The 13,269-nt window shown below is 38.2% G+C and overlaps 1 protein-coding gene across 3 annotated transcripts in view; it reads left to right on the forward strand.

Moving 5' to 3' along the window:
• The window catches only part of SORCS1 (sortilin related VPS10 domain containing receptor 1), a 261,592-nt gene that overhangs the window by 145,128 nt on the left and 103,195 nt on the right, over positions 1–13,269 (forward strand). For all 3 annotated transcript variants that reach the window (XM_066190961.1, XM_066190963.1, XM_066190962.1), the window contains exon 4: positions 10,983–11,141. In XM_066190961.1, coding sequence (XP_066047058.1) covers positions 10,983–11,141 — 159 coding nt within the window. The remainder of the gene's footprint in view (positions 1–10,982; positions 11,142–13,269) is intronic.

Raw genomic sequence — 13,269 nt, forward strand, 5'->3', positions numbered from 1 at the left:
ATCCGTCTCCCAAGAAAAAAAGAATTGTAACTCAGTGCAGAAATTGTGGTGCCAATTCTGCCAACTCTCAATTATGTTGGGAGTCTTATAATATGTATCTTTTCTAAAGGTGTCAGCTGGTAGAATCAGTTTTCAACTGGAAAGAATTTAGATATTTGTTAAAATAAAGTTTCTAGATTTGAGATGTCTATAGAAAAGCTTTTAAGGAGTAAACAGTACCTTATAACCTCCTTTCATTACCCTAAAACCAAAAAGGTAAACAAAAATCCTACATCAAATGAGATTTTTATGAATGACTCTTTGAAACCAGATCCTTATTTTTTCACGTAGTTAAGTTGTAAAATACCAAATCTTTAGAAAACATATGAGCAAAGTAAATGGGAAAAAATTCTTCCACTATGTGAAAAATAGCCAGTATTATTGCAGACAATTTAGTAAACTTCCTGCTCTTTTTTTGCCGTGTATAAGTGTTCATTTTCTTTCACATAGATTCTACGCAATTTCAAGGAAAAAAGTCTGAATGTGAATTACTTCTTCCAAAAGTTTGATAATTATCCTGAAAAACTGTACTTTTACTTTTCCTCCCATTTCTACCACCCAGAACATTTATTTTGCATAGCAACTGAAAAGTAGGATTTCTGTCTTGTTGCACTTTTGGTTAAGGTTCTCACTTTCAGAACACAAAAGCAGCAGATGCTAAAGGATATTTGATATTTGCCTCAGACAGGTACAGTGCCACCAGCTGCAATGAAGTCAGTCCCAGGCATTTTGCCAGTAAACATAAAACAGACGAAGGAAAATTAGCAGTTTCTTACTAACCCTACCTGGTTTAAGCAGCTTCTATTCAAAGTTATTGCTGGGTTCCAGGGGTTTATGAGGGGTCTTCTTGCTGGAAGCACCAGTCCCCACCTGAGAGCTGAGGGACTAATTTAAGTGCTTTGGATAAAACCAGCCACGCTCATTGAACAGTTTCAGATGGTGGGTTTTAGGTGAAATAAGATGAGAACATCTGCAGGAAATAGAGGGATAAGAACATTGTGCAGAGAGATGGAGGTGAGCAGGTATGGATATTAATGTCCTTGGGACCAGCAGGTCACCTCTGCCCAATCTGAGGTGCATTTGCTTTGTGCTGTTCCCTCCCCTTTGTTTCTTCACTTTGGGTGTGCTATAAAACACAGGCAAGAGTAAGAACCCTGAGATATTAAACAGCACAGTGGCACACAGGTGCCAGGGCTGGCCAGAGGCAAGTGGCTTGGCTTGAAAGAGTTGGCTGTGAAACCAAGTGTTCAGTGAATGGACCATCTGCCCAGGCTTGGCATAACTGTCATCCAGAATCATAGAATGGTTTGGGTTGGAAGGGACCTCAACAATCATCTCCTTCCAACTCCCCTGCCATGACCAGGGACACACCTTCCACCAAAGCAGGTAGCTCAGCACCCATCCAGCCTGGACTGGAGGCCTGCCAGGGCTCGTCACGTGGATTGTGCGTTTGTCACTTACCCTCCAGGGAAAAAGTGCTCCCTTGGTGACACTCTTTTCCTTACATCCCTTCTGACGCTCTGCTTGGGTTACAACACTTTTAGGCCAAAAGTTTCTTTCCCCTTGCTTTCACTAGGATTAACAACCCTTAGGGCCCAGTATTTGGGGCTGGGAAATGCTATTGTTTGTAATATGCTTACAGTGCAAGTGGCTTCTTTCTTTTTGTGCCATTGATTGATTAGTGGAGTTTGTCCAAGTAATTTTCCCTCTTGATATGTGCGCTTTACATCTCCAGCACAAAGTTGGTGTGAAGATTAACTAATTAATCTCATGAGATTCTTTAGTGAAAGGAATGCCTTACTGAGCAACAACAAAGTAGGGGCAGTATGAATGCAGCTCATTCCAGATGTCTACAAAGCTGAGGATCTTTTTCTCCCCTAAGCAAGTAAGACTGTAAGAGTGTCTCAGCTTATTTTTTTCTCTGTTCAGTACAATGCAGAGCATCTGTTGCAAAAGAATGGATAATTAATAACTGAAACTAGATTGCACTGTCCAAAATAAGGTGCCTATAGTACTTGTAGGTTTCCTGAGTTTTTGCCTTTGTCTCTTTATTTCTTCTCAAAGTATAATAATCAGTCATTGTTATGAATTAGATTTTATTTCAGAATGGAAGTTTCTACTGTGTTTTACTTAAGTTTTGAGTAATATATTTTCAAGCTGGCTTGGTGATAAAGCTTTTTATGTCAAGTGTAAAGGAAGAGAAAGCAGAGTGTAATAATAAAGAAACAGAAAAAAGAAATTTTCATTTCATGTCAGGTTACTAAATTAGACCCATTCTGTGGAATGAGGAGATAAAAATCTAGAAGTTGATTTGAGGGAGATTTGAAAAACCAAGAAGCTTAATCTTTTCATGTTCCTTCCCCCAGAACTGATTGCTCCAGAGCTCATGTTTATGCCTGTGATTAGGAGCTGAGCCTGACGAGTTCTATTTTCAGCACTGCTACGGGATCCCAGAGGGTGAAACTAACCTTGGTGCTTTGGGCTCACACAGCACTTCCAGCTTCCAAAGCTCTTGCTAAGTTGAGATTGACTTTTAAGATAAAAGGAATGTAAAATTGAAGGTGTTTTTGTTCATTCTAGAACTGACATAAGCCCAGGTATTTAAAATTAACACTGAATGAAAACTAAACAGTATCAGATTGGATAGGCCCAAAGAGTTTGTGGAATCTCCATCCTTGAAGGTATTTAAATATTGACAGGACAAGGTCCTGAGAACTTATCGGTACCTTTGAAGGTGGCTCAGTGTGAAGCAGGAGTTTGAAATAAATGACCTCTAGATGTCTTTACATACCTAAATTAAATAATTTAAATTATAAATCACTGTATAGTTCTAGATAAGGCAAAAGTAACTCAGAAACATCCTGCAGTAATCTATTAAGTTATATCAATGAGAGGATTTCTTTGTTGTTTTTAGCCTTACATTTCTATTTTTTGGTAAGGATGACACAAAGAAGAGCTTTTGTCCTTTTTCAGTCTTCATTAAAACACTAGATGCACTAAGTCAGGTAAGGACCAAATGCAGAATCTTTATTTTCATTTAATTCTGGCTTAATGGAAATGGCCTTTAAAAACCTGAGATTTAAAAAGCGACACTAATTTTCAGTGATTCCTTTCTCCCCCACCTTATCTTTTTTTCATTCTTTGATTAATTGTTACCTCAAAGCAAGAGTGTATATTTTGATAATTCACCCTGGCAGCTGGGATTGCTGCTTACTCTTGAGAAGGTGAAGGTAGATGTTTCTCTCTGTGCACAACCCAGCCCACAAGCAGTGACTCAGCAGCTCACAAAAACCCTGAGATGCCGCAACTTGTTCAGCTTTAATGGAAAAAAAAAAAAAAGACAAAAAAAAAAAAAAGAAAAAGAAAAAAAAAGAAAAGAAAAAAAAAAGTAGCTGAATCTCTATTTGGGTCTGGTCCAAGGTGAGGCACTTTTGAAAACAGGGCTTCTGCCAGAGCTCAACTGAAAAGGGAAAAAGCTGTAGGTGGGAACCTGTCCCCGGGATGGATGTCCCGGTGCCGAGCAAAGAGAAGGGCTTGTGGGGGTGCACTGCCCTCTCTTGGATTTCGGTAGGAACAGGAACAGTCCCGTCCCGATTGAATCCTTTCAAAGAGGGATTGTTTCCTTCTGTATGCTGTTGTCACTTAGGAAAAATCTTCTCCCTGCCCCTCTGGACTTTCTGTGCACCCCAATTTATATCAAGTAGGATTAACGGAGAGAAAAACTGAATCACATCTGCAGAGGTTGGCTCTTCTTTATTCTCATGAGCCTTTATTGCACTGACCCAACCCTATACCTGGGACTTCAGTGATACATAGCACATACCGCCACATAGAATACTTGTAAGTTGTTGATCATACATACACTCACGCCTTCTATCTAGTAAAACAACCACAGATGATTCCCACAGATAATAAAAAACACAGGTTTTATAGCTGCTTTATTCTGCAGTCACTTTTGGCCTGTTATGAACATCTTGAATAATACAGGTAAATGGATTTTTTTTTTTCCATCCACTATCCAGCTTTTTATGTCAAACAACATTCATCAAGATGCCAAATGCAATTCTCAACAATTCTTTTATTAGGAATACTGTGCAATCTCAGCTTTCAAAAATATTGGCAGATGGTAATTTTTCTCTCTTAAAAGATAGTCCTTTGCCATCTAGTATTCTGGTGACAAGAGATTGTCTTATCATTCAACAAGCACTAAATCTTTCATGGATGCAAACAGGATGAATTCACTGTCTGAACCTTTCGCCACATCATTTCTCTTACATTTAAACAGCCAAGATTTGAGGAAGATGATTGTATCCTACCAGTTGTGCAGCTCCTGGGGTTTCTTGGGGGAAGTGATGTCTGGATCTGGATTCAGTCTGAATCTGAATTACACTGTCTAGTCATCATGACTGTGGTTTTATTTGGGGGAGTCTTGAAGTATGTTACCTTCCATATCAGCAAAGTGCAAGCTGATTTAATGTGTTTGGGTTATGCATCTTTGTAGGAATAAGAACTTCTTTCTTCTTAAGTCACTGAGTAACAGTTGCAAAACAACTGGTTCCAGACCTTTTCCTTGTATTAAAGAGGTCATTTCTACTTCCGCGACCATTCTGATCCAGGTCATCATTCAAAGGCAATATTCATTTTTTCTTCAGTGTTAGAAGTGTAATTCTGTCACTGAAGTCTTTTCTTTCCGTACAAAATTGCTGCCCTTTCTGAGTTAACAAGAACTTCTGGCAATGAAATATTCCACAACGCTTCAATTGAATTATTGGTGTATTATTTTAATGGTGTCTTAATGAAATTGCTCAGCAAGTAACCTTGTCTTTTAGCTGGCATTAGATACACATTCAAAACTGTCAGCTCTAGCTCATTTCATGTTTTCATTTAGATGCTCATACTGTTACCCAATTTATTTGAAGCAGAAACTTGGGCCAAATTTTAGTGGCACTTCTCATGTGCACAGTTCTACAGCTGATGATGTTAGCGATGAAGAAGGATTTTTAAAATTTCACAGAGGCTTCAGTCTCCTCTTTCCCTGTTAATATCCAACTAAATAGTTATGTTATTTTTTTGTAATTTTTGTCTAATTTGTTTGCTCATGCAAACATGTTGCTTCCAGCAACTCAGTCCTGTAAAAGGAATAGGTCTAATTTGCTTTACAGTAGTGTTGCATTTATTTCAGAATTTCATGACCAAAGCAGTTCCTTCCTTTGGATTGTTTCACTTTATATCTTATTCTAGGTATTAAGAAAGCTTAAGCAATGAATGAGTTCAATTAATTAAAAGTAGAGCCCATTTCTTTGAAAGCATATGTGGAGTGCTGAAACTGGAGGACCAGATTCTCTCTTTACTCACTCACACTCAGACACAGTTATACACACAAACACACACACACACTCTTATACACTCTTGCACACTCATGCTCACTTGAAAAAGGCAATCCAAATTCAGAAGTGTTATGTAAAGTGGCAGAAATGACATTTCATTATGTTGGGATTCCACAGCATTGATCCTCTTGCTATCAGTCACCATGTGAAAAAACCAAACCCCACAACCCTCTGAAGTGATGCAACTGGCATGTGGAGAAGCTGGGAAAAAAAATGAAGCTCTTTAGACAATTTAAGTAGGGAATGCCCTGCATTTGTTAGGAGTAGGATATTTCTGGTTTCTGTTGCTGATTTCCTCTTTTGCTGTGTCCTGTGAGAAACATTACTTGTTCTGTGTGGGTCACCAGGGTTGGGTCTATGCATGAAGCTTGTGATAGGAAGGAAAGTGAAGGTTCTTTCAGTGGATTTGCCCTGTTTTGCATTTTATCCCCATTTCTGATCAGATGAAATCTGTTGATACATCAGAAGTGAATGAAAAAATGTGTGACTCCATGAAATAGATTTGGTGTTTTGGCTTTTTTTAATATGGTTCTGTTTCTCTTGTACTATGCTCTTTCCTAAGAGCAAAAAGATGGTCCAAGTAGAGATATGAGTGGCCAAAATAAAAGACTGAGAGCAATTCTGGACTCTTTTTACTAAGCCACTAAATCTAGCATTCACAGCAGATTTATAAGGCTCACAATTCCATTTATAGAAGCAAAATCAGAGTCCCCTTGCTAAGAATTCCTGGGTTTCTTTGTGATGACAGAAATAATACATGTAATTGTCAATGGCAATGTCATCAGCAGAATTTGCACTGAAAAAGGGGTGAAAAAAGTGTGGACTGTTTAAAGGTCTATAAATTATGTTTGGTTTCCATTTGTCATTTCTATGAAAAGCAAATCACATTTTTCCCTTTTTAGAGGGAGATGATTAATGGATGCCTTGCATTTGGTTGCGAAAGCCTGTGTCAACTGTATTGGCTTTTTTTTACAGAGGAAAAAACCCATCCATCTAGAGCAATAGGAAGTGCAATGTTTGCTTGCTCTGCCTGGTGTGAATAAGCAGATTCTGATCATTGCTGAACACTGATCTGAACAGAGAGTAATTACTCTTGCTGGGAAGAAGTGGTCTTTGCTCCTACTCGTTCTTCACTTTGGTTTAACATAAGACCATAACAATAAACCAGACCAGAGACACTCTAAGGGCTTTTACTCCCACTACAAAGGGCTTTTGCTAGAAGTGAGAGGCAGATGAATGTAGCTCTTCTTATTCCTGTGTTAATAACTTTATTTTGTAATGGTGGAATAGGAGGTAGTTTAAAAACTGTCAACGTGAAAATCATGGCCCAAGTCTTCACATGGGCCCAACCAAGCTGATAATGTTATTGTTGTGTATGTAGGGGGGGGTTGGTCATTTCTCTGAGGTAACAAGCAATAGGATGAGGGGAAATTGCCTCAAGTTGCACCAGAGGAGGTTTAGATTATATACTAGGAAAAATTTCTTCACTGAAAGGGTGGTCAAGCATTTTAACAGGTTGCCCAGGGAAGTGGTGGAGTCACCATTTCTGGAAGTGTTTGAAAAGTGTGCAGATGTGGTGATTACGGACATGGTTTAGGAGTGGACTTGGCAGTGTTAGACTAATGGCTGGAGTTGATGATCTTAGAAGTATTTTCCAGCCTTTTATCCTGTGACAATTTCACATCCTTTGGAACAGGAGCACCTCAAAAATCTTACTTAACTTCATGAGCTAGGTTGCCTTTCCCTACAGACTCTAAGGACCTGGATAAAATTAAGGTGTGATTTTCATATGCAAAAGTCATGTTGATTTCTCTGAGATATTTGGAATAAACTCATCCAAAAACCAGTGTTAGCTGGGAAAGGAGTAATACACTGTATTGGACACTGTAAAAGCAGAGCAAGATGTTTGATAGAGCAGCTCCCATTTTAGGAAATCCAGCATGCTTTGTACAGTGAAGCCCAAAATGATAAAAATAGTTTCTTTCTACTCTTTTTATCTTAGGTACTCTTAGTTATTAAAGTTTATGGCATCTAAACTTAGATTAATTTTTGTTATTGTTTCTGGTTTTGGTTTTCATGCCTTTATTGTTCAACACATTTGTGTCCAGTTGTATTTTCTGTATAAACAGCCACATAAACTCCATGGGTAATAGACTACTTCAAAGCAGAAATTGGGTTAATTTATTTAAAAGGAAATTCTAAAGAGTACTTACTTAGTATTTCATACATTGCAACAAAAAAAAGCATTAAAATTAATTGTACTTTCCCTCCTTTCTCATTTATATTCCAGGCAGCTTAGGCAATAAAACTAAACTAACGTGACTGCTACTACATTAGCATGTAGTGCAGCTCAGTGAAAGTGTGTTTGTAGAATGAAATGGTTGATGTTGAGATGACATCTGCACTATTGGAATTTTGGGGGTAGAGGGTCTGACTTCAGAATAGTGCTAACATGGTACTGTGATCTGAATGCCCAGAACAGTGGTTGGAAAACATTAGATACAGTCCTGAGGTGTATCACAGTCATTGAATGGTTTGTGTTGGAAGGGACCTTAAAGATCATTCAGTTCCAACCCCCTGCCATGGGCAGGGGATGTGATGGTTTAGTTTCCTTGAAAAGGAATGCATTTCCTGTGCTCTGAGTGATCTCAAGGGCCTGAGTCAGAACACAAGAACTTGCTACAGAGGTTTTCCCCCAGAGTTTTGAGGGCTCATTTCAGAATCCTGGTGTGCTCTGAAAGGCTTATATACACACACCCTTTTCCTCTTGTTTTGACTTACTTTTCATCCAAGTATCAATTTATTCTACTTATGCAATAAATGCTATCTTTTGGGCTTGTAGCTCTGATTATTTACGCACAGACATGTAATGAAATTTGCTTTTCTTATCTTATAAAAACCATGGTGCTGCGGCTGTGATGCGAGGAGTGAGTGATAGTGGGCTCTAATTTGTTTTGCTTTATGACAGGTGTGCAGAGTGATTAGCAGTACAAGGTACAATAGTGGAGCAGATAATGCTGAGAGCTGGTCTCATAGTTAGCAATCTGACTGGTGGATGGAGTCATCCATCAACTCCCTGCCCTGTCTCCCACTCCGTGTGCCCTCGCATAAATTCACGGCAGTTCGGCACAGCTCTGCCACATCTGAGGTGCTGTTGGCATTGGAAACAAAACTGGTGTGTCCTGGAGCACTTTTACCTTCAGAATGGCTGGTTATCACAATGCAGAGCCAAGGCTTTTGGAGACCAGAGACCCTGAAAACAAAGTGCTAATAGCCCAGGGTGGTAGTTAGAAGATTAAAGCCAAAGTCAGCAGTGTTTGAAAGTCTGTTTAGGCACTTAACTTTTATTGATCGGGTGAAATATTAGGTGCTTCAGTACCTCAACAGTTTCTCCCTCCATTCCCTTTTTAAGAAATGCAGATAAGAGCACTTTCACACTTCAGAGGAGTGGCCTGACAGAAAACGTGTTAAGGCAGTGATGAGCTTGGATGTGACAGTGGTGAGGTCAGATGAGTTCTTTGCCCAGGTAGAAGGAAGTATGTGAGACTAGAGTGGATCTTGATTAACAACTTGCCTTAGAGGCACAATCCAAAGTCAGGGACAAGATTCTTATTAACTTCAGGGAGCTCGGATCAAGCCCATTGATTTGTGCTTATTTCTGCTCTAGTTGCTCTGGTCCAAATTAATGCTGTGCTGTGATATTTCCAAATACCAACATAAACAAAATCCACTCAAGAAGGAAGTCATAAAAATAGGAGAATCATAATGCTTGAATCATAGAACCAAATCAATAAATGTTAAACACAGGAACCTGGTCCCAGAAATTAGTGTGATAAGAAAAAGAAACCAACTGATAAACTTCACAATTTTTTGGCATCAGAAGCTGGATAGGCTACTTAGTGACAATGTCTTATATTTATACATATTGATAGTTTGATTATTAATCCTTTCTGTTTAACTTCTATCACCTATCAATCTTTAGTTTGGAAATCATGTTAATCATATGCTTGGAATATTTGAAAGTGTTAAATGAAAATAAAAATGTTTTAAAATACACATTTTAATTACTAATTTCCAAAGTAAATCAGATATCATACTACATTATGCTACAATGGAAACATTACCCTATTTTATGTTAGAGATACAGTGAGGTTGTGTAACTGCTCTGAGATTATTCAGGATCTGAAAGTTCAGGGGTTTTGCAGAACCGCAAACTTTTAAGTCAGAGGCCAAATTGTTATGCTACCAAGGAGGTTTCTAGAGACAGGAAAAAAAGATTTGGCAGCTGCTCAATAATGAAGGACATATTCTGTGTAGATTATATGTGTATTTACACCTTCACATACAATAGTTCTTTAGCATCTGCTGTCTCACAGACACCAGATGCTATGCTTCCTTATAATTCCTAAATAGCGAGTTGTGTCTAACTGCCTGCCTAAATGAAAGAAGAGAAGGAAATGGAGTGTGTGATTTTTGCAGTGCTTAAACCCAGACTAGGAACGGTTCTGAGAAATGCCAGGTGTGAATATTTTCATTTCAGGCTTGTCTAAAAACTGATCAGTGTTTGCCATTTGCAAAGCAATTTAGAAAAAATAAAATAAAAAATGCTAATGATTCAAGCCTTTAATACCTTTCCAAGGGAAATATTCTTTAAAACTTCTCATGTTTTTCAGTCATGATGCCTCATTCCCATTCTTTAAGGGTATTACTCTGTTGCTGAAATACTGGAACAATCTTTTTTTACTGCTCAGACCTATATATTCTCTTGTGCAGAGACATGTGGGAGGAGTAACTCATTATTGCCACTGATTCATCAGCAATGCAGACCAGTTAATACCACAGCTAATGGGGTGAAGTAGCTACTACAGCTGTAACCCGTGTATATTTTGTCACTCCTAAACTGACGTTCCAGGACAAAGCTAGAAAGTAAATCTACTATGCAGAGATTATTTTTGATACACTACCAAATCTATAATTCACAGCACCATAGAAACTGGAGGTGGAAAGAACTCAGCACATTATCAAATGTGTTCTTGTGCCAAAGCAAGACTGCTTGTTCAGACAGTCAGGTTATTATATTTTAGGCAGTGAAACTGCTTTCTCTGAATTTTCTGCCAGAATCTAACAAAACTCACCATTAGAGATCAGTCTCTCTCCTCTCTCTGTGTTTTGGGTTTCTTTACTTAACACCTAACTTTTTGTCTGCCACTCCAGTAGATCATTCCTGAAAACCCTAGCAGCCCACTGTACTTGCCAGGTAACTTCTGTGCTCTGGTGTTAAAATTTTCAGGTTTAATTTTTTAAATAAGTTAAGCACAGCTTCATTTAGGTCTGGTTTAACTAGTGGTAAACTCATTCTGCCTATTTGATCATATGTGTTTATATACACAGCTGAAACATACTGTTTTCATTACCGAAACATTGGCTATAGTAGTTTTGACATTACATTGGAGCATTTAGTAATAGTCATATATAACTTCTCTGAAGTTCCTAGCTGCTTGCTTAGTTTTCCGACTCCTCTTAACCACTGTATTTTCATCTCTCCCTTCCATATAGATTATGCTGCTGACTGATCCAGAAGTTGAAAGCAGCTTATTAATCAGTTCCGATGAAGGAGCCAGCTATCAAAAATACCGTCTGAACTTCTACATCCACAGTCTGCTCTTCCACCCCAAACAGGAAGATTGGATCTTAGCCTACAGCCAAGATCAGAAGGTAAGAGTTGTGGGTTTGTTTGCTTAGGGAGAATCCAGAGCTTCTCCATCTCTCTGTGCAACTGCTGCAGAGCATTCATGACAGTCTTCAGGGCAATACCAGGACCATCTTTGGAAATACCAGTTTGGTGCTTCCAAGCAGAAAACATTGACCAAGCCTCAGTGCAAAAGTAAAGGACATGGGCGTCTGCTGTGTTCCTGGGGCCTAGCCCTCTGTTACTGATCTGGCAGTCTGTCTTTATTCATTCATCCTTTTGGCAATATTGTGTGACAGGCAATGGGCAGAGAAGACAGCTAGGATCCTTCACAAACCTCTAATGAGCCTCTTGGCCTCTTATTCAACAATTCTCTTCTTCCAGTTTAGTGCTAGCTCCAAGAACAGTATAAGACCCTCCTTGTTCCTCTCTGGTTGGCATATTTTCAAGTAGTTTTTGATTCTCTAAGAGGAAAAAGTAGCAGTGAATCAATTTTCTTTGAAGTCCAGTTCCCTCAGTACGGGTAATCCATCAGCCAGATAAATATACTGTGAGATTTGCCTTCATTTTTTGCTGCCCAACCTAACACAACAACACAGGATTATTTTGTGGAGAACTCATTGTTGAAATTTTTTGAAAATCGGACACATCAATACAAGTCAGTTTTCTCGTGGTGAAGGACTTGATAGACCTCAATCTGTTTAGCTCAACAAAAAGCATATTGAAGGAAAACTATATTGTTGTGCATAAATATTTCCAATGGGGGAGGACAAATCATAGGAGAAACCATCTCAATCTAGTGATAAAAACTTCTAAAAGAAATTGATGGTTAGGAGTCAATGGCTGTAAACTCAGCTGTAAAGTAACTAGCCCTTGGAGCAAACTGCTCAGAGAAATTGCAGATTTCTGACATTTTAAAGTTCTTGAATAAAACTGGAAAAAGACCAAAAGAGTTTTTTGAGCTTCCAGCCAGGGTAAAAGAGTGAAACGTCTTGACATTTAGCATATAGACTTTTGCACAAAATAACTTAGTGGTCTCTTCTTTGTTTTGTGTATGCTGAGTCTATGAGAATAGAATCTATGAATATAATCAATAAGCTATTGGCTGAATTGTTCAGGTTATACATTAATGTAAGGATCAACATAAAAGTTTGAAATCTGTGATGTTTTCTATCTGTGTAGTTAAATTAATTGTAAAATAATTAAACTACTAATTTTTATTTTGCATAAATTAGGCTTGTTGTTACTGTAAGCCTGAGAAAACAAAGGCATAAGGAAACTAGGTAAGGTTGCAAAATTATCGTATTTAAATTTTTGGAATATTTTCTTCCTGCACTTTACACTCAAAACCAGAATCCTTCCAGGACTTAATACCCTTTGCAACAGAGAAATGCATCTTGCCTCCTAATTCTTTCTGTAAAGTCAGTTGCATGCAATATTTTTCCCTCAGCCCCTCTCATAGCATTTTGTAAAATGTACTATGGTCATACTCTGTTCAGAGGAATGTGCAGATTAAATTATTTCTCTGTGTTCAGTATGTAATTAGACAAGGCCAAAATGTTTCCTTTCCCTTGTGACTGTTGAGTTCTCTGGACTGATACGAAACAGAACAGAAGCTGGTCTCTGACGTCTTTTTAGGACCTTTAGAATGAAAGTTACTGTGTTTAATAACAGGAAATTTATTACATGAAGATCAATGAAACTTTCACTGGGAACTTTGTCAAATAAAAGTAGGATACAGTGGAAAATTCATTTCAATTTCTAGGGTGTTCAGTCTGGTCAGGAAATAATTCTGCATTAGAGGCCATACAGCTAAGGCAGATTGATGGCTACCAAGAAGTATATCATCACTATTTCATAGGATATGCCCACTCTTCCACAGAATCCTAAAAGACAATCTGGATATAAGAACAAAGGGTCTGTTTGTGTGTTAATGTGAATTTATGGGGTTGGTGTTGGAGTTTTGTGTATGAGGTGTTTGGGGAGAGAGGATGTAGGCTGTATTAGAAAATTTTGTTTTCTATGGAATTGATTAGCAAATTGAATAACTGTTGTTAATTCAATATTGTAGTTGCAAGACAAAACTCAGGTAGCACAAAGTCTGTAGATCTGTACCAATTAACTCCAAAACAGAATTTTAAAAGTATACTGAAT

The sequence above is a fragment of the Chamaea fasciata genome, unplaced genomic scaffold (genome assembly GCF_029207755.1).
Source record: "Chamaea fasciata isolate MVZ Bird 193981 ecotype frontalis unplaced genomic scaffold, bChaFas1.0.hap1 SCAF_9, whole genome shotgun sequence".
Classification (NCBI taxonomy): domain Eukaryota; kingdom Metazoa; phylum Chordata; class Aves; order Passeriformes; family Sylviidae; genus Chamaea; species Chamaea fasciata.